We start from the raw sequence: 21,282 nt of genomic DNA, 5'->3' as shown, positions 1-21,282 counted from the left end.
TTGTTGCCTGGTCAGGCAGAAGGTCAGCGGTGCTGAGACCCCAAACCCAGCCAGGATGGAGGCACCAGGCACTGGCTGTGCAGTGGCCACTCTGTACATCCCTGGGCCAAGCACCCCTGCACCACACTGGACATGGCTGGGAGGAGGAAAGGGCCCCTGCAGCCCCAAGGTGACTGAGCTGAGCTTCTCTAGCCCGGGGACATCTGGAGAAGTTCCAGATTCCCAGAAGGTGGGTAATTTCTGGAAAGGACCTCAGGCACAGTGGGTTTCAGAGGTGAGCTGGACAAAGCCCAAAACCTCTCTCAGGACAGAGTTCAGTCATCTGCTGCCTGCTGCATGGTTGGGGCCAAAATGCCAGGAGACTACAAAGAAGGAGACAAACTTTTCTGTGTGCCCAAGGCCACTTTCTTCACACCAGAAGAAGGCAGTGAGCTTTTTTTGGGTGGGCACTGTGGAGAAAGGGTTTGATAACTTTTTTTTTTTTTTTTGTATTCATGAAGTATTCATACTTTAAACTCAGCTTTGCTGACAAACCTTTTTTTTCATCAAATGAAGTTGTTAACTGCAATGTAAGATCTCTTGGCTGGTGAAATAGAGTGGTAGCAGAGTCTCTTGGGAATATTACACCTCACCCACACTGCCCTCACCCAGCACAGCAAGCCTGGAGCCACCAGCACTGCTGATTGTCATCCCTGCCAGGGTGCCCTGTGTCAAGGGGAGAGTGAAGGTCACATCTGTGCTGCAACCTGCAGGGCTGCCCACAAAATAGCTTTGGCCTGGGACCAGCAGCACCCACTGCTTGTGGGGAAAGCAGCCTCTGACCCGAATTTTGGGAAACACACAGGTGTTCCCACTTGCTCCACCTCCCCTGGCAGCTGGGACCAGTTTGCAGCCTTGTCCTTTAAAATGAAGGTCAAGGAGCTTCCTTCTGGTTTTGGAGGAAGTTGAAGACAGGTGAAGAGAGCAGGCTCTTGGAACAAGAGGGTGCCTTAGCCTGGGTGCTCTCAGTTCAACAGGCGGACTGTGTGCTTGGAAAAAGTTTATTTTTGAAGTGCCAGTTTCAATTGGGTGGATTGCCTCTGCAAAGAACTTCCCATGCACTTCTGGAAGATTTTGTTTCAGTTAGGGTTGAGCACAGCTGTCTCTGCTTCTAGAAGTTAAAAATTTTCATTTGTTTTAGATGTATCTTTCTCAGTTTGCTTATAGTTTGGCTTTGAACAAAAGTTGAAAAAACCCACCAACAAACTCAGAGCTCCTTTTTCACTGCCCTGTCACAGCACCAGGTTTGTGGGTTTGTAACCTGTGTGTAGAACAAGAAAATCCTTCCTGGATCTTCAGAAACCTGGAGGAAAAAGTCAAACCTTTCTGCTGTGTGTGCCACCTGAGAGGCCTCCTTCAGGGTCATGCAACGTTGTGTGGAGAGACAGACACTGCGCTCACGACCAGAGGAAAGGGAAATGAGTGTCTAAGGGGAAACCACAGCTCCTGTGCTGGCTTGGAGCATCCTTCTCCTGCCTGGTGCTTCCCACTCAGCAGAGGTCAGCAGTTCCCAGCGGCAGCTGGAGCCATGCCAGGGGTGAGTAGTGCCGGGGTGTTGGATGAGAGCTCTTGGAGGGGTGCAGGAGCTGCTTCTGGGTTGTGCTGCTTTATCACGGGGTGGGCATAGAGGCGATAACTCATCCTGCCTGAGACTATTCCACCTGATTTTTGTTGTTTTACTGGTAGCAAAACTAAAGGCAGCCACTGTTTAGTACTTTGAGATCCATTTTCCTACGTATCAAACCTCGTCTGGTTGGTGCGTGACGAAAAACTCGGGTGTAATTTATAATAGTGCTGTTGGTATAATGAAGTGTCAAAAAAAAAAAAGTAATAAACCCCTAAAATGTGTTTCAGAATTTAAAGGACCCAATGGCTTTTTGCTGTGAAATGCAGGCACTCTTTACCTGAAGTCATTTTCTGCAGGGATTCTAATTAGAAATGGATAAGATAACTTGGGAAAAAAATTAGTTTTGATGTAAGCGTTTGGGTCAGCAATATTCACAATTCTTTCATTACCCAGACAGTAATAACTCAAAGTAAAACACTCTCTCAGTAGCTGTTCAGGGTCAAGGTAGGGACTTTGTGAAGAGGGACAGAGCTGGTAGGTGATATTCACATGGCTTTTGGCGTTAAGCAGTGAGGCAGGAGACCATTTCTCAGGTTTGATTGCTGCTTCTGTTCAGAATGCCCACACAGTTGCCGCTTAGTGAGAAAGAAGGAGATCATTTCTGGGATTTTAAAATTGATTGAAGGCTTTGGAAGTACGTGAGGGACGTGCTGAGGTACTGGCAGCATGCTGCTCCATACAAATCTGCTGTGAGCTGTTCCTCCTTCTTATCTTCCCTCATTCCCAAGAACTTCTTCACCTCAGCTCTTTCTGTGTTGCACATGTGCTTGGTTTTCCATGAAGTTTTAACTACAGACCTGTCTGATTTTACTCTGCTTGCCTGATACTGTTTGCTCCATAAGCAGCTGAAATGGAGCTGGTATTAGCACAGTTAATGAAGAGCCAAGGGAAATGCTGCAGGAGCAGAAGCTCCTGGTGGCAGCTGGGCATCCCTGGGGTCAGCCTGGAGGATCAACAGTCCTTGAATACTGAGGGACTGCCTGGGAGCTGCAAGCACAGGGCGGGTTTCTTGTCCCGCTCCTCGCTGTGCACTGCACCCAGGGCAGATGTGCTCAGGGCTCAGCCCCTGCACCTCCAGTGCCCTGCTGGATGCCCTGGAGCTGTCCTGGGACCCTGTCTGGGGGCTCTGGGATCTGCTGCAGGGGCTGAAGTGCGCCCAGCTCTGCTCCTGCTCGCCCCTACCAGGTGCTTCCTTTGATCTGCAGAGCCTAGACAGCAGCTGCTGGAGAAATCCAATCCATCTTAAATATAAAATAAGTTTTGAAAAACTTTGCACTGCTTATGGCTTCAGCACACTTAATGCAATTTTAATACATTTTTGATTTCTGATTTCCCTGTGTGGGCTGCCTGGCTAGGTTCCAGTATAAAACATAGAGTTTTGTAACTGAGAGCTCTGTCATTCAATGTTTCTTAACACCGCTGTGAATTGAATTATATATGATGACCTGAGAGTAAATGCAACCAGGATTTTGAAATTGTTTATTGCTTTAAAGATGTGTGTGTGAGCAGAGTTTTCTTCCTGGTTAGCAAGGTATTGACCATTTTTAATGAAAATGGATTTAAAAAAATTTAAAAATGTGAAGGAGATGGCTGAAGTCTGAGCACAGCATTTCCCCATCCAAGTCCTGTGTTGGTTTCTGAGCTGAAGCAATTTGGGATGAAGCTGCCTGCTGAGACTGTAATGACCCAGCAATCTGGGGACACCTTTGGCCAGGACAGGCTGCAGCAGTATCACTCATGTGGGTTTCTGGCTTGCCATCAGTCCCTGTTTCTTTCACAAAAAAAAAACATTTCCAGGGTGTCTGCTCAAATTCAGCTGCTGCAGGCTCAGTTCAGGTCTGCTCTTACCTTAGCCAGAGTCGCTGTACTGAAATCAGTGTAAAGGCTCCAGCCCCTGTCTCTGACTGGGAGAGAAGCAATGATTCACCACTGGGGTTTAGTCTTTGTGGCAAACTGGGCTCCAGGCACAAAGATCCTTCTGCCAGAGGACTTGCTGCAGGGACAAGCAGATCTATAAAGCACCCAGCTTTCAGGCAACAGAGCCCTTTTTCAAGATGAAAGAATTAGCAATTCATCTCTACATCTTTTTCAAGAGGAGGAGTTCCCTGGGTGCTTTTTACCCTGCATATCCCATACTCTGGAGCTTCTTCAAAGAGACCCCCACAGACGCTCCATGCTCTTCATTTTCAGTGGCTGGCAGGAGGGATTTCGGTCTCCGGGGCCCTGTTTCTTTTGGTATGCAATTTGTTACTGATAATGAATTGCTGAAACACAGATGCTGCGGTCCCCCACTGAGCTGAAGCTCTGCTGAGTGCTCTTTCTGGCCAAGGGAGTACCTTAAACAGCCCCTTTGGAAAGGATGACCTTCCAAAGGTCCACAGGAACACCTGGGGCTCTGTCAGCTCTGCCCTGAGCTCCAAAAACCTGTAGTGCTGCAGCTACACAGGGAGTTCTCTGCTCTCACTCTCCGAGGAGGGCTGCCATGAATGTCTGCCCTTCTTGTAAACCGTGTCGTGTTGTGAGTATTTTTAAAGGTGTCCTGGCAGTGGTAAGAGAATCACAGCAGAGACAGCAAGGAGGTTTTCCATGTCGAAGCTGTTTATTATGTTAGATAAATACACTTGCAACAAGTTTTTGACTTCTATCCTCTGAGTGCGGTTGCTGGTAGTACGGCACAATGATTAAAAAAGAACCGAAACTAGCAGAGGCACTTGTTGCATGCAGCTGAAATTACTACCAAGCCCAGTGATGTAGGTCCTGCTGGCAGAGCCCCTCCCTGGCCGTGAGCACGGATTTGCCGGCGGGGCCGGAGCTGCAGCGACGCACCTGGGGTGGGGGAGCCCTGGCTGCCAGGGGAAGGAGCATGGCATGGCTTGGGCATGATGATCAGTATTGCTTTTGGTTAAAGAGGAGTGAGGCTGTGGGATTGTAACCGGTGGGGAAAGGCGGAAATCAGAATGAATTTAGGACGTGCTGAGTTGGGAGGGACCCCAACTCGATCGGGGTCATTGAGTCCGACTCCTGGCCTGGCACAGGACATCCCAAAAATGCCACTGTGTGCCTGAGGGTGTTGTCCAAAGGCTCCTTGAGCTCAGACAGCCTCAAGTCCTGCTCCTGGTCACAAGAGTGAAGAGATAAATAGATTTACGTTTTCTCTATAAAAACAATCACGTTGACTTTTATGCAGTCATGTGTGTGAATATCGAGATTTTTATAAAGCCATTTTTTGTCAACAGAAGGATGGACTTGACAGGTAATGCCAGGAGGACAAGTGCCTTTTTATTAGAAAATAGAGCTACCCAGTGGGGTCTTTTCATTAGGATTTTCAGGAAAATCCATAAAATGGTTTGTTCAGCTGGACAAAGAGACAAAAAAGTGGCAACCATCCTTGCAAAACAGATCTGTCAATTTGTTCCCTCAGCATTTGTAACCCTTCATTCTCAGACAGGCTTTGCTCCTGCAAGGACTCTGTGCTGCTGTCCCTGCCCTGCCAGGAACATGCCACAGGCCTGGCCCTGGTCTCTGCAGTTGGGCAGCCTGCTCAGAGGCTTAAACTTCAGCACCTGAATGAGTCCTTAGCTGAACTGGGGCTTATCAGTGACATGTGACAATGCCAAAGAGTCTGGCATGCAGATAAACACCGAGTGGAGTATTGGCACTGAGAGGTGTGAGGACAAGCTCTGTCCTTGCTTTGCATCAGCTGTGAACTCAGCCAGGTGACCTGCAAACTGAAAGTGTCCCTAGCCTGGGCATCATTTTGTTATTTTGCTTATTTTGAAGATAGCCCCACCTGAGGGATACAAGATTTAATGACAAAATACAGGTTCCAAAGGAACCTGTTTGGCCCAGGAAGAGAGGTGTTGTTCTTGGAGCTAGGACATCCATTCCTATGGCACAGATGGACTTATCCACGAATAAGAGAGAACAGTGTGGGTTTGCTCCAAGTATGATGAATATTTAACAATCAAGCCTGAAAAAAGTGCTCTCTTACTGGTGATTACCTGGCTAGCAGAAGCTGAAGGTAAATAACAGCCTGAGGAGCAATCTGCAGTGGGGAATGGGAGCAGTGGGGGTCTCTTGCTGGAGGACATCAGGAGGAAAGCTAATTTTTGAATTTCCTGCCTCAGGAATGGAATCTCCTACAACGGAGATCGGCAAAAATTGTGTGGTTCAAAAGATCCATGCAAAAGTCTCCATATGCCTCATAGCCTGGGATCTCTGTATTCGCAGTGTTGAGCACCTTACATCCTCAGAAATCAGTGGGCTATGTAAAAAAGCCAGGTGCCTTTTGGCTTGGCCCAGAATACTGCAATGAGAGGGTAAATGGGGGTCTGGACAAGTTCTCTGCCTGGGGAGAACAGCCCTGAAGTATAACAAGATCCAGACCTTCCCTACTGGTTTTAGCAGGAAGAGTTGCAAGTAAGAACATTTCTGTGTCCCTATCTAAGGCTCTCCAGGTGCTTTCTGGTATTATTAGACAGACAAAATGAGGTGTGACATGATGAAATTGTTACACCCATTTCACTGATGAGTAGACTGAGGCACATAAAGATTGGCTTGTGTGAACATCAAACAAATCTGTCAGAGCTGGAACAGTGCCTTATGAAGTCTGTGTCCAAATTTTCTTGTCACAGCCTTTGCTTCCACCTTTCTCACCCTCTGTGCGTTGTCTAATGGCAAGAACCTGGGGGTGTCAGGCAGGAGGGTGAGGAGGAGAAATGCCTTTCCTGAAGTTTTGTGCTTTCTAGCCTTGTCTGTTGGTGCTGCTGGCTGTGGTTGCAGTACCTGCTCTGAATTGCTCCTTTCAATCCCGTATGTGGAACATGTAGCCATGAAAGAAAAGGCAGGTATGAGCAAACCTTAGAATCTGAGGAATAGAGAACTTTGGAATGCTGCAGTCCCCACTCTTCAAAGGTAAATAATACAACTCCAGGGCTCCCATGTTCACTTGTGCCTTCTTGCATAATGTCTGTATTAATGAATTGAGAGAAGGAAACGTACCTCACAAATTCGTGGGGAAAATCCTCCTTTGAAGGAGCTGAATTTCTCCGAGGTAGAATGCTTATTATTTTGTGTTACTGTAAATGTTATGCTGAGGAGTCTGGATGACAAAGCCAGGAGAAAAGTCTCTCTGCTTATTGTCCTTGTCATTCTACTCCTGTCTCATCCCACTGAAGTACACCTGAAGCAAAAGATGGGTGAAATTGCATGTGAAATCACTCTTTGAAAATCACAGCAAGTTCTATGTGGTTGACATCAGCAGTGCCCAGGCTCTGCTCCAGGGATCAGTGTCAGAGTCAGTGGCCTGGCTAATCCAAGGTCCCATGACAGAGGATATCCCTGGTTTTTGCATGACTAGGATGGTGCAAAGTGGTGCTATGGGGTCTACAGCAGTGCAGGACCCCCTAAGTCTGAGTGTTTCTGAATCCTAGTCACTGGAAATATGGCTGCAGTGGGGTAAGGAGGGTGTGTGCAGAACCAAATGAGTCAGGAATAGATCTGCTTGTTTAACTCTACTTAGCCAGAGGTACTTCGGCACTTCTACTTAGTGATGCTCTGGTATATAAAAACTGGGCCTTTCCTAAAATGCACCCATAATGACCGAGGAAGCAATCAATATTTGAAGCAATCTGTTTCCAGGAAAGACAAAATACTCCTGTTGCTTTTTCATGGTATTGATGGTTACCCTGGGTTTGCGGGTGGTAATGAGGGTGGGACAAACTGTGCTAGACCAAGATTTATATTAGGAAAAGTCTGGAGAATCTTGTGCTACTTGAGTTAAAATGACAACTGTAAAATAAGAATTGCTGCATAGTAGTAAACTCTGCTGCCAGAAAGTCTTGCTGATACCTTGACCTGTTGAGCAAAAAAAAAAAAGAATTTACACTATGTGCTCTTGGAGATATTGCCTTTGCCTTGCATATCTTAAAATGGCTGTTTGCATGTCAGCCTTCCCATGGGAAAAGGCCTCCTGGAGCAGAGCATCCTATGGCTCTGTCTGGCAGAGAATCCCTGTCAGTCGTCGAGATGCTGCTCCTCCCACGTGGATGTCGGGATGGCGCTGTAAGGGTCCATGATGACTTTTGCACAGCGAATGATCATCACAATCAGGAAGAGGCAGAGGAAGACAAAACATGCTAACGTCAGTCCCTTGTCCACGTCGACGTACACGGGCTCTGGGGTTGGCACCTCCATTGCTCAGGCCGCTCTTCATCGGGGTTTGAATTTACTCCTAACATCATCAACCACCTGCAAAACAAACACGGCGTCAGGCGCTGCTGCTCCTGGGCGTGGGGAAAATCGGGGGTTGTACCGGGCACAGATGTGTGTTACAGGTCTGATAAATTCCTGCAGGGAAATAAACCCAATGGAAAGGTTGTAGCTCAGCTGAGTGAGAGCTGTGAGAATGAGAAACCTCATCCCCACCTTAATTTAGCCTACAAATTCTTCTTGCTATAATACTAGACGCTAAAAAGAGGAGCAGTAGTGAATGAGCACTATCCACTTGAAATATCGTCTCTTAGAAGAGGCACAGACTCTGTTCTTGTCTCATCATTTCCTAATCATAAAAATATTTCCATTCCTCTGCTAGTGTGAAAGATCAGACAAATGGCAGAGCAGACTGTTTCTATCCCAATTTTCCTCTCTGTCCAAACATTCTCTGTCTCTCACTGGCACAAAGCAAAGTGAAAATTATGCATACTTATTTTCCATAATCTTTTAATCTCTGGTACTCAAGGTTCTCCAGGCAACAGACGATTTTTTAGGAGCAATATCATTTTTAAGTGGATTTTTTTATCAACCAGAGAGGTACAGGTGATTATGCGATTAGAACAAAGATTATCTTATTCACTGCAGATGTCTGCAGAGCTGAAGGTCTTCTCTGGCCTCCTCACCTGAATCCATAACCAAAATGACTTCAGCAGTGATTGAATCCATCTGAAAGTTTGATTCTGGATAGTTCGTCAGCTGATAACACAAACTGCTTTGCACAATTGTGCTGAGGGAGAAGAATTGACCTTACATAGAAATGAGTCACTGCCCAGGGATGGGGAAACTTCTCCTGACATCCATGTTTGGCCAAGGGGGAGGGAGAAGTGTGGGGGATAACAGTGTAGAAATCAGGAATATGGAATGCCTCTTTACAGCAAACAAAACAATAGGGCTATTCACATAAATTGCCATAATCAATCTGAGAGCTGCTACCTGCTTTAACTGGAGAGGATAGATTGGAACAAGAAGATATTGAGCTACAGAGAGGATTTGGGGAAACTGGGGTATCAAACAGCCCAGCTGCTCTCTGTTACTAAATTAACACAGTGAGAAAATCCCAGGTTTTATTACACAGACAAGTTTGCCTGGTTGTTTCCAGTGAGCTGGTGCTGCTGGCAGGGTTATTGCAGTGGTGGTACACATCTGGCTGGAGCATTTTGTTCTTGCATCATCATGCTGTTCCAGCTGCCAGGGGGAGTCCCAGGGACTCCTGAACTCCTGTGCCCTGCGAATCTTCCTCAGGGTGAACTGACTTTTATTTTAAAACTCACAGTTCCTTCCCTCTCTCATAATTTGCTCCTTTTCAGGTAGTTTTCCAGCCTCACAACCTCCTAGATCCCACAAGGCAAGTACAAATCACCTGGGCTCTTGAGTCTATTTTAAGCACAAGGATGTCAGATTTTTTTTTTTAAATTTCCTGAAAGCATAGAAATTACTGCGACAGCCATTCCTGCAGCAGGGAAATGAAAGAAGCTGATGACACAAAGTGAATGAAACCAAGCAGACATCTCATGATCTCATGTATTTGCCAGTCACATCCTTAGGAGCTCATGAAGAAGTCTCTGAGGAGTGAGGTCAGGTTTGTAATGCTCACCTTGCCTGGTCAGAGGTGTAATATTCCCAAGAGACTCTGCTACCACTCTATTTCACCAGCCAAGAGATCTTACATTGCAGTTAACAACTTCATTTGATGAAAAAAAAGGTTTGTCAGCAAAGCTGAGTTTAAAGTATGAATACTTCATGAATACAAAAAATAAAAAAGTTATCAAAACTGGTAATGTATCCCAGCCTTTTCCTGTAGTGCTCTTGTGAGGGTCCAACAAGGATGGAAGTGATTTTTCAATTTTTTCCCCTCCTGACAGTCTGGCTGTTGTACCACGTGGGGTTATTTCACCCTAAGTTACCTCCTGCAGAATAGCAGAACTGCCTGGTAATTTCCATCAGTTCTGATCTTGGAGGGAAAACTGCATTTTCACTCAAATGTACTTTCTTTGGAAAGATGAATAATTTACTCAGAAAATGATCAGAGGTTTCAAGTAGAGATCTATCCCTTGAAGATTTTTCTCTTCCAAATGGCATCACTCAGTCTCACAGGAGTCTGCCTTAAGTGCTGCATCCCTCTGCTCTCCTGCTGGAAGGGAAAAGCACACTTTGGAAAGGATGGGCCAGTAGAAGGCTTTACACAGAGAGAAGAGTGAAAGGCTGTGGCATTTGAACTGCAGTTTGCACACTAAATTATGGTGACAGCTCGAACCTAATGATTTCAGGTTTATATTGATCTCTTTTGACAAAAGTAGACATTTTCAGGGGGACCAGAAATATTTTTTTTCCAAAAAAAGCTGTATTCTTGAGGTTGTATAAATCACATTTTCTCTCCTTCTGGTCTCCCCACAAACTTGGTAACATTTTGATGCTGAGCACTATTCTGATGAAGTCACTGCTGATGGTCAGTGTGTTTCTTGGGGCTGGCCAGAAGGATCTGGCTCTCCAAGGGGCTGTCCTCACTCAGCTTGGCTGCTCACCTGCATCTGTGAGAGTGGAGCCCTCCTCTGCGGGCCTGGCCTGTCAAAGTTCTCGTGTGAGTGGTGGGAGGGTTGGTGCCAGCAGGCATTTGGTGGTGTTCCATGCTGTTAGCCACTAAAAATGCATTCCAGCAGGCTTGGCAGGGCAGGGAGTCCTTGGTGCTGCACAGAGCTGGGTGCTGCAACGGGGCAGTGCCTGGGGCAGCTGTCTCCAGATTAATTTATCGTGGCTGGAAAACATCGCTGTTCTAGATCAGCCATCTGGGCAGCGGCACCAGACGGTCCCCAAATGCAAAACGAGGTGTTTGCATGTGTTCACCAGGACTGCTCCTCCTTGGAAAGTCCAAATATCACCACGGACATGCTGTGTCCTGCTGTCTGCCAGGTGCTGGTGGTCCTCCAGCTCAGTAATAGCTGCACAACGTGTCCTGCTTAATTCCCATTTCCTTGGCCAGTGTCTCCACTCCCCTTTCTCACTTCCCCAGTGCCCAGCAGTGCAGCCAGGCTTGGAGTGGGCTGTACAAGTGTCTCCCAGGCTGAAGCAGGTTGGGTCCATGCTGGATGCTCTGCCTGCACGTCCTGCCCTCCATTCCAGCCCTGGGGGATGTGCTGTGCAGGTGAGCAGAAGGGTTTTGCAGTCCATTTTTCTTGGTCTGGTGTGTGAAATCCATTAGTGCTGTTGAAATTATCTCTCCAGCTACAGACTGGTTGGTTGGATGTTTTGCTCTTGTTTACTAGCAGAGTTGATGTCGACAGCATTGTGTGTGTGGGGAAAAAAAAAAAATCAGGAGAAACAATTATAAAGTTCCACACTTGAATGATCAAGTTTTCTCTGAATAGCTGAATTGTAGAAAATTACTTTTTTTTTTTTTTTTTCCTCCAGCCTGACAGAAATGAGCTGTAGAATTGTGTTTTGTAAAATTTCTTCAGATGGGTTGAAAACGTAATTAGGTCTAAGCAAAGCCAAAAGGTGAGGAAGGACAATCCCTGGTTCAAACCAGGCGGTTCAGCCATCCCGAGTGTCACCCTGTAAATCCCTGCGTGTTTTGGCGCAGCCTCTCCCCCTGTGACTCCTCTGAGAGCAGGTGTGTGCACAGCCAGGCTGACCCAGGGATGGAGCAGTGCTGGGTGAGTAATTCAGCGCCAAAATTGACCCTGTGCAATTGAGGGTGGCAGAGGGCCAGGACCAGGCAGCAGCTGTGTCTCCACAGAAGGGTTGGCATCCTCGGGTTTTGGTGCCCTGCTCCCCGGGCTGGTTTCTGTCTCTGTTCTGGCAGTCAGGAGCCCCTGGAGCTGGGTCAGAGATGTGGCCCAGGGATCAAGAACCCTGAACCTCACTGAGGATTCCTGTTACCCTGGTTTTTCTGAGCCTTTTGATTTTCTTAAATGGAGTCAGATCTTTTTAGTTATTGTACAATATTAAGAGCAGTTTTCTACCTTTCCCACAGATGTAACATAAACAAACCCTTTGTTTTTCATTCTCTGTCCTTTGTTTGCATATTTCTAATCTGAAAACAATTGTAACTGACAATTGGTCTGGCCACTGAGGCTGAGGGGTGGAAACCCCAAAAAGCCAATCTTCTGCTAGACCCAGAAATGTATAGAAAGTAAAAAATAAACAAAGAGGCTCTCTCTTCTCTCGGCTCTTTCAGCTGGGACCTAGATCAGAAGAACCTCTGCAAAAATCTCTTGTCTGCGTGTGATTGCTTTGTGTGTCTCGGTGACAGATTCCAGCCTGAGCATTTGGTCTTTGTTGGTTGTTTTGTTTCCCAGTGCCCTTTTCATGAGGGATTGCCACAGAGGAGAGATTATATTTAATTTTTATCACCTTATGCAGGATGTTGGCATCCTCCTTAGTGTTCCAGCTCTGTTACAGGCTCTCTGTAATACTTGTGTGCCTGAATTTTGCAATCAGCCCTACCTATGTACAGTAATTTTAAAGATATGTTTTGGGGTTTTTTTTCCTGACCTGACAATCTTGGCACTGTCACTTTAAGTATAAGCTAATAATGTACCACATACATTGCAGAGAGCTGATTCCTGTGCTGGTTAATCATGGTTCAACTCATCTCAACCCTTAGGATTTATTTCAACACAGATTCTGTCTTTGGTTTGTTGGGTTTTTTGGGTTATTTTTTCTTTCTTTCTTCTGTACTCCTTTCCCAAAACAAGAGATGCACAGGGAGGGAAGGGAAGGGAAATGAGATTTCATGTATGCAAGCAGATCCATACCTTCCAGACCTGGGTAGGAAGCCTGTCACATCCCAGCATAGCAGCATTGTGCAGATAAAATCCTCCCTGCAGTCATATTTTAAAAGTTTTGTCAGTCGGGGGAGCTTCAGCGGCGTCCGGGCTGCGCTCAGGTTCACCTCCACCCAGACCTGGAAGCAGTTCTCACCGGGGTGTTCTGAAAAAAGAAAATAATAATTGACAATTGCTGCTCAGGCAGGATGTGGGTGTGACAGAGGCGTTCAGCAGTTGGGAATCGCTCCAGCCACAGCCCGAGGCCATCAGACACAGGGTGGATTCATTTGTCAGACATTCCCCAGGAGAACATTTATGGTAGGAAGAGCAATGCTCAAGCCTAAAGCCATGTCAATATTCCTTCTTAAATGAGCAGAAAATCCTGTTTTTAAATCATAGTGAAAGATCAGCCAGCTTTGAATTGATCCTGCATATTTATTTAGGGCTGGATGGTTTGTTTAAACAAAACTTCTTGATTTATCGGAACTGATACACTAGGACTTAAAAACTATTAATTATTTGCCTCTTTTTTTGTTGTTTTGTTTTGTTTGGGGTCATATTCTTTTCTACATGCACACGAAATAATTCCAACCAGCAACACCTGCTGGATGACACACCTGGCTTTTTACCCATTGCTGTGGAAAGGAGTTCTGAGGTGTAGAATTGGAAGGCTGAGAAGAACAAGCCAAAAGAGGACCCCAGTTCCTTGTGAGAGGACAGGGTGCTACTCAGACAAGGGACTAGAGGTGAGGTGCCAGGAAGGAAGGTGAAGTGCTGCTTCAGATAGGTATTGTGTGTGTTTGTCAAATGAAGCCACCTTCAATTTGAGGTTCAAATCTATACAAGAATAACCTGGACACTTGATCACACTCTAATATTCTTAACAACCTAGTTTTGATTTAAAAACTCACTGCCTCTGAGCATAGGAGTCAAATGCCATAGATAGATAATGACAGATGAGCTTCTTGCTACACCCAGAGTGCAATAATACAACCATTAGCTTAGTCTAAAAATTAATTGTCCTTTTATACTTACAATTCTTTCAGCAGAAAATCAATACTTCCTTTCAGTAACTCTGCCCTCCTAGAAGCCTGATTTTTCCTGTGTACCCGAAGGCAGCTTTAATCTTTGTTTTGAACTCACGGTGTGGCATTTGGTTTTGGTTGTTGGACTATTTTATTTCTTGCTTTACATAATGACTTTAAATCTTTATGCTTACCTTAGTTTATGCAAACTCCTTTGTTTGATCTAGCCCTCAGTTATGGTCAAGAGACAAATAATCTTCCCTCCACACACTTGCTTTTAGCCAGCTGTAAATCACTGGATGCCAGTATTCCATCAGAAGACTAAAGACCTCATTTATAAGAGCCCAAAAGTTGAAAACAAATAAACACATAAATCAGCCTGGGGAAAGTTTTAAAAATTGCTGTTGCACAAATGTTTCCTTCCTACATAGCCCCATGGCAAGAATAGCATTAATCTTCATTGAGAAAAAGATGCAACGTACACTTAAAATAACTGTGGGCTGCTTATAATTTGAGAGTGTCCTAAATCAAATAATCATTTTTCATTTACTTCAAGGAGCATGTGAAATTACTCATTAACAAAAGATTAAAAAATAGATGGTTGTGCTTGGGAGCAAGTCGCTGTTCAGAACTATTGAGTGAAATGATGGACAGTTGGGATCTGGAATTAAAAGTGTTTCCAGCCTCCCAAAGCTCAACTTTTGTGAAAAATCCTTGATTAAACTTTGCTGAGGTGAAAACGTCTGAGAATCTTTCTTAGAGACTGGAAGTGGTCATTCAGAGGTAAAAAAGAGGGGTAGGATCAGTGGTGCACTTCAAGGGTTGCTGGCTGGACACGAGGGTGGGAAGTGATAGGGTTCCAGTACCATAACCAAGGGCAGGTAATGCAGGATGATGTTGTGATGTTGTCTTTGCATCAGTTGCTTTGCAATCCAGAGGAGAGCAGGAGGAGAACCAAAATCCAGTGCTCCCTCAGAGCCCAGAGAGGGATTCTGCTTCCCCTCCCTGGTACTGTCCTGGGCTGGGCAGGCTCATCCCTGGGGAGGGGAGCTCTGTGACTCCTGTGTGTGCTGCAAGGACGTTCCTTTGGCTCCCTGTTGGTGTTTTTGCTGTGGTGAGAGAGCTGCAGGGATCGTCCAGCCCATCCTCCTTGCAGTACTGGGGCAGCTGGGAACATTGGTTCATCCTTTAGTAGATAATGCCCAGAAAATGCAAAGCAATGCCTGTGATATGAAAAGTTTAGATGTGCTCCAGAAGGAGCATTTGTTTGAGCAGGACCATCCTTCATTCCATGTGTATTTTGATAAGGGGGCTGAAGCTGCTTTCCTTATCAGTGCTGTGATGCACTGAGTGCATCCTCTTTCATCAGGGTGAGAGGCAAACGTGAAGGAGCCTTAGAGAAACAAATGGATTGGGCTTTTAAGACAAGGCTTGTAAGGTCTGAATAGATATGATATAAACTCATTTTAATGGAGTATCTGCTTTTTAAACTCTCTGCTGTTTAAATCCTCTGAAAGGAGACAAACATGCCTGTTGGTCCTGGCAGTTATTTTATAAATTAAACAATGACTGTTAGCTAGGAAAACTATAAGCAAAGCTGTGGAGAAATTTTTCACTGCAGCAAAGCTGACAAAGAGGAAAAACGACCCATATTTTTCTGTACTGTGCTGAATTTTATTTTTAATTTTTTTTTTTTTTTTTTTTACAAAAACAAAAGCTCACTTCAAGGTAGAACAGCAACCCTTTTTTTACATAAATATTACCTTGTGGTGGTGATGTCCAGCATTCTCTAACTTGCAGCATACTTCTCAGAGATGCATCTTTTCCCCTTTCATCTTGAAACGCTACATACAGATGAGATTGAGGCTGTATCAATATTTTCCCAATTGAGGAAAAGTATTGTGGATGAATTCTCAGCAAAAATAGATGCGTTATGCCTGTAGAATTGCCACAAATATAGGCAGAAAGAAATTGTATAGCCCTGCTTCATCTCTGAATCACTTACTTCAAATAAAAAGTTAAATTCTTGCCAATGAAAGTATCTTCTAGTCAAGAAAGTTTTAATAAATGAGCAGCAAAACATCCAAAATAGTTACAGGTGGCTTTGCCATTGTAATAGCTTCAGGTACTCTTCAGTCCATACTGATAACTAATTCATAGTTTTTTCCTAATACAGGCTTTTCTCAGATACTTCAGAAATCTGTGGGGAGAGGGATTTGAACAATTAAACATGAGCAGAAATAAAGCTCAAAGTTCAGAGTGTGTTTTGGCTCGAAACAAGACAAACTGACTCAGGCTTTACACAGGGTTTCCATCAAAGGCACTGCTCCTGTCTGCCCCTTTTCTGAACCAGTCTGGTCTGCAGGGGAGGGCGAGGATGGATGTTTGCAGCTTGTGCTCACGCACAAAACCCCCTGTGCTATTGCTCTGATGCTTTGTGGTGTTCTAACCAGGGCTGTGATGCCAGCTGAACCACATCCTATATTAAACTGGAAAAAAAAAAAAAAATCTTGCAGGAGAATCTTAAAGACTGAACGAATGAGTTTGAGATGCGGTTGAAATATGGACCTGGCTGCAAAGCAGGACATGAGGTTAAACACCATCAGCATCTGTTGCCAGGTCAGTGGGCAGAAATGGAGCCCCAGGAGGAGCAGCCCCAGAGCCCAGAAATGTTGCTGGGAAAGGATGAGAAACCCCTAGAAAACAAAGTCAAACCCAGCCCTACTTTAACAGATTCATCTCTCCTTGTGGTTATGAGGAATGGGAGGAGAGAATAATTGAAGATCTGAAATGAAAAGCTGGGGGCCCCAGATGATCCCAGTGAGTTTGGGTTAGGGCTGTTTCAGGGAGCAGAGCCTTGTGCTACGTGGGACACCCACAGCAGCTCGCTGCTTCTCTCCCTCTCCAGCTGGAAAGCCAGAATTGTTGCAGCATGTTATCTAATTTCAGCTATAATTTGCCAACAGGAGAAGCAGAAATATCATTACTAGTTTTTCCCTGTTTTCTTTTCTCAAGAGAACAGTTTTTCTCTTGCTACTATAAGAAATGGGAGAATGAAAGTTGGCTGGTTTTCAGAGGCACTGAGTGCCTCCAGCACCATCTGGAACCAGCGTGAGCAGCCAAACAGCTCAACAGCACAGAAAAATCTCCCTGTTTTCAGACCCTCCTCCCCTTTCTGCACAGCTCTGCACAGGAACACTGCACAAAAGATTCTTTCTGATGGAGATCCAGTTGGCACCCACATAAACTAAATTTTCTACTGTCTCCCAACAGGGATGGATTGCATCTTCCTTCAGAGAGAGGCCAGATGATTTTTATTACAAATGAACCAAAACCTTGAGTCAGGACATGCATTACATTTTCCATGACAGCCCTGGCTGGAGTGAAGGCTCCTGATAAGAATTTAAAGATAATTGAGCTCTAGTCTATGGCTCTGTAGGTAGGTAACAAATGCAGCAGCCTCCAAATTTGGCGTGTCACCAGCGAGGCTGGGTGAAAGGATAAATGGCCCGTTGCTGAGACGAGTGAGGATCAGTCAGGATGCTGAGCCTGAGCCCCAGCTGTTCATGGTCTCTGTCTCTTGTCCTTCCCAGGACACGTGGGCAATGTCTAGTGTAGTAAATCAAACGTGTCCAAGGCTGGGTTTTGGCATCAAGGCTGGCTGGTAAAGAGCTGCCTGTGCAAATGGGGACAAACTTTTTAGCAGGGCCTGTTGTGTTAGGATAAGGGGTAATGGTTTTAAACTAGAACAAGATCTATTTAGGTCTGATATAAGGAAGGAAATTTTTAAAAGGAGGATGGTAAAACACTTGCACAGGTTACCTGGAGAGGGTAGTGGATGCCCCATCTCTGGAAATATTCAAGTTAAGGTTGAATAGGGCTCTGAGCAAATTTATCTAATTAAAGATCTCCCAACTCATTCCAGGCTTGAAGCTTGATGACCTATAAAGGTCCCTTCCAACCCAAACCATTCTGTGATTCTATGAAATCCTGCTAAACTTGGCCTCTGTGACAGATTATGTTGACAGAGGGATAAATAAAACTTGTAAACTTTGAGTATCTCTTAATTGCAGAATTTATTTATTAGAAGTGCCAGATGGATGGGTATAAAATGTAGTTTGTGCTTAATCAAAGACAGAGGACAGTCAAAAATTATCTCTGAGAATGATGGAACAATTTTACCTTTTTCTGACTGGGCTTTGGTGGCAGGAGGTGGGCAGAACACCACCTTAGTGATCACCACCACAGCCTGACACTGAAGACTGTCCAAGAGTGAAAACCACCCCATGATTATTGTCCTGGTTGTTGTTCTCATTTCTGGCACATGTTACCTGGATCACCTTCAGGTGAATCCTCAAGTACCCATGCCCTGGGGGGCTGCTCCAGGCCAGGCTCTAATTCAACTTCCCTGCAGCAGCTCTGATCCGTGCTAGTGATGGCTTTGGCCATGCTTTGTTTGTGCTTGGGGTTTTGGGGGTGACTGATGCTTTTTCATTCCCTCCTTCCCTCTCATCCCAATCTGTATTTTAGATATCCTCAAGTATAACCCATGGCCTGGGTGCTACCTGTGTTCCTCCATGGCTTTTTTCCTGATAGTGTACTCCTGTACACTCTCTAAGAACTCGTGCAGCCTTTTCATCACATCAAGAAAGGTCCTTTTCCTCAGCTGGAAGCTCATTGACTTTTGTATAAAACTTGTAGTCAGAAACACTCTTTAATTAAGACTGTACAGAAAAGAGCTTTGATTCCAGACGTGTGTTACAGCCTGATGTTGTTTTCTCCATCACTGCAGCAGATTAATGGAAGCGTAGTCTTTGATTAAAAAGATTGTGGGCAATTACATCCCATCTCCACATCTTCAGCTGGATCAGTAGCTTGTCAGTGGGTCACTGGGAATCAGACTGCCAGAACCTCTGTACATGTTCAATTTATAAAGGACTGGTTTTGGCACAGCACCCAACAGTCCCAGACAGCCGATACCTGATTAATGCACCGTTACCCACAAGGAACATTTTTAAGTGAACCTAACGTACAGGGAGCCAAGAGGGTTTGCCTGAACTGACTCAGCAGTTTGGAAAGTCTTTCCTCCCTTGCAGGGATCACACTGACTTTTGAATGTGCCCAGATGCCTTAGTACTCTTTTACCTCTTGTAGCCATCTTTTATTTTGGTTTTTATGGACTGGGATCGCTGTGGTTTGAAAGCAGAGAAGTGGGCTGAGGAATAGACACCTGCCATAAGGGAGTTCTCTTTAGGAGACTAAAATGGTCAAAGGGGTCATCATTTCCTTTATAAATGTCTGAAGAAGATGGGGAAAAGGTAGCTGAGGAATCGTGTTTGAGCTATACAAAAATCACAGGTCAGGCAAGTGGGAAAACTGTTTTCTCCCAATTAAAAAAAAAAATCACCAGTTTTCAAAACAGGTAAACTTGGGGACATTCAATGAACTAGTAGGCAACCAGCTTGTTATTGAAAAAAAGGACTTCTTTATTCAGCAGGTAGTGACTTCCCAAGCTGGCTACCACAGAGGACTGGAGACTATCAGCAGGCTTTTTGAACTGGATGAATTACAGGCAACAGGTCCAGAAATAGACCCTGAAACCACTAATCAGAGGTTTTCCCTATGACTTCCTAATGCAGCAGTTGTGGGTGTTGGCTGCCAAATGTGACCCGGCCAGCACAGTGCCACTAATGAGCCTCTCCCCTCAGACCACTGGGCTGCCCCCCATCAGGTTTCTTATGTTCTTACTTCTCAGATTTCCAAAGATTTTGGGCTGCCTCTGGAAAGTCCCTTTAAGAGAAGAGAAGATATTTAAGATCTGATGTAATTTCAGCTTCAATCTCAATTTGTATCTATAAGTAATACAGCTCTAATACTTTTAAAACCAGGCACTGATCTTTGCTTCTAGTTTAGCTCTGTCTCTTTATATTTACTGGACATATTTATATTCAGTGCAATAATGAGATTCCTCAAAAGCTCTTCATGCATGGAAAGAAACTAAACTCAAACAGCTCAGTCCTATGAATAATAAGGTGAGATGTGTCCCAGTGGGTCCCTGCCTGACCGTGGCTGGTGTTTCTTCATTGTCACAGACTCGTTTTATGCCCATGCTCTTGGAAGTTTAATTAATTGCAAATGCGGGCAGTGGAGAGTTGCTTTGCAGTACAGGTGACTTTGGGCCAGAAGCAGGTATACATCTAACTCATAGGAGCTACATCCCCACATCTGTGTGTGCTGAAGAAGAGGCAATTACCTTTGAGCAATTTCACCAGACACGTACTGAGCATCCAGCCAATGATCCTTACAGCTGGGCAGGGAGCACCACATGATGACACCATTAGGATTAACTATATTTTCCTGCCTCATTTAGTGTATTTCTGTGTGAAGATTTATTAGGAACTAACAGGACTGCGGTCATGACTCAATACAGAACTAGATTTTTCTAAGGAAAATTTTTATATATGTGCAAATGCAGATCTGGAACTAAATTTTTTGGGGGGGGGGGGGGTTCTGCTAAGTATTCTTTGTTTCCCCTTGGACTGTTTTCTCTGCAAGGTCTTCTAGATGATTCTAATGCTAAGCATCATGGTAGGAAATGACTCCAGATCTCCCACAGGTTCAATGTGCTGCAGCTGAGCCTGGAGCATCTGGAAGGACGGGACACTGCGCTCAAAAGCAGCCCTTGCTTTTCAGTTGCTCAGCTGCAATTCTGCCTGGTGCTGTTCCATCAGTGCTGTGCTCAGAAGCTGCTCCTATTGTGCCAGCAACAGTCAGACTTCCTGGAACAGGGGTTTGACTGGGGAGGGGGGAGTGAAGCAGCTGAAGGAGATTTATAACTCCATCGTGGTTCAGCACAGGTCTTCTCTTAGAAGGCAAACAAGGGCAACTGGTTTTACCCAGTTCTGCAGAGTTTCTGATGCACAGAAAAAAAGCCTCAAATCTTCTCCCATATCACTGCAGGTTAACACAAAGGATTACCTGGATGCTGTGGCTAGGGGAACATGGTTCCCTCTATACTAAAAACCCTGACATTCTCTTTTGGGTGGAAGCCTCTGTGTAGGTACAGCCTGGCACGCAGAGGTGTGTGAGATGCTCAGGGTTTGTGCAGGGGCAGCTAACACAGTCACAGGGATTATCTGTGGCAGGACAAGGCAAGGGGACATGTTTTGTTCAAGTTGTCTGTTTAGAGCACGATGGTTCAAGTCACCTGTAACAGCGAAGCACAGACCCCAATTTTAGCTGAGTTTAGGAGCTACCACTTACAAAAGAAGGAAAATAAAATCTTATGACTTCTATTTTTCTGAATTACTGAAATTAATAATTAACTGAGAATATGTTAAGCAAAGATACAAGGAAGCTCTTTTAACAGCAGAAACCTCTAGCACTGCCCCCAGCCTGTAAATCTGGGCTTTGCCTTCTCTTGGTCTGCTCTGCTAACTGAGCTTTGTACAGGGGGATTTCCTCCAGCATCTCTGTCTAATGTGACTGCCCCCACTGCACCCTCAGCTCTGAGGGGGGAGAGCAGTGGAAAGCAGCCTGAGAGAGCTCTAAA

The 21,282-nt window shown here is 45.1% G+C and overlaps 1 protein-coding gene across 5 annotated transcripts in view; it reads right to left on the bottom strand.

Moving 5' to 3' along the window:
• Positions 1–4,242: 4,242 nt before the first annotated feature.
• Positions 4,243–21,282, bottom strand: part of CTXND1 (cortexin domain containing 1) — a 45,610-nt gene continuing 28,570 nt past the window's right edge. For 4 of the 5 annotated variants that reach the window (XM_040077693.1, XM_058422415.1, XM_040077688.2 and 1 more), the window contains 2 exons: positions 12,694–12,868; positions 4,293–7,915 (listed from right to left, as the gene is read on the bottom strand). In XM_040077693.1, the coding sequence (XP_039933627.1) occupies positions 7,682–7,861 (180 nt within the window). In that variant the 5' untranslated portion in view covers positions 7,862–7,915; positions 12,694–12,868 and the 3' untranslated portion in view covers positions 4,293–7,681. Of the gene's footprint in view, positions 7,916–12,693; positions 12,869–21,282 lie in introns of all 5 variants that reach the window. The other variant, XR_009208307.1, reaches the window with a different exon arrangement.

Source organism: Hirundo rustica, chromosome 13 (assembly GCF_015227805.2).
Source record: "Hirundo rustica isolate bHirRus1 chromosome 13, bHirRus1.pri.v3, whole genome shotgun sequence".
Lineage (NCBI taxonomy): Eukaryota > Metazoa > Chordata > Aves > Passeriformes > Hirundinidae > Hirundo > Hirundo rustica.
Note: the sequence above shows the minus strand (reverse complement) of the source record. Positions and strands in the feature narration are given on the sequence as shown.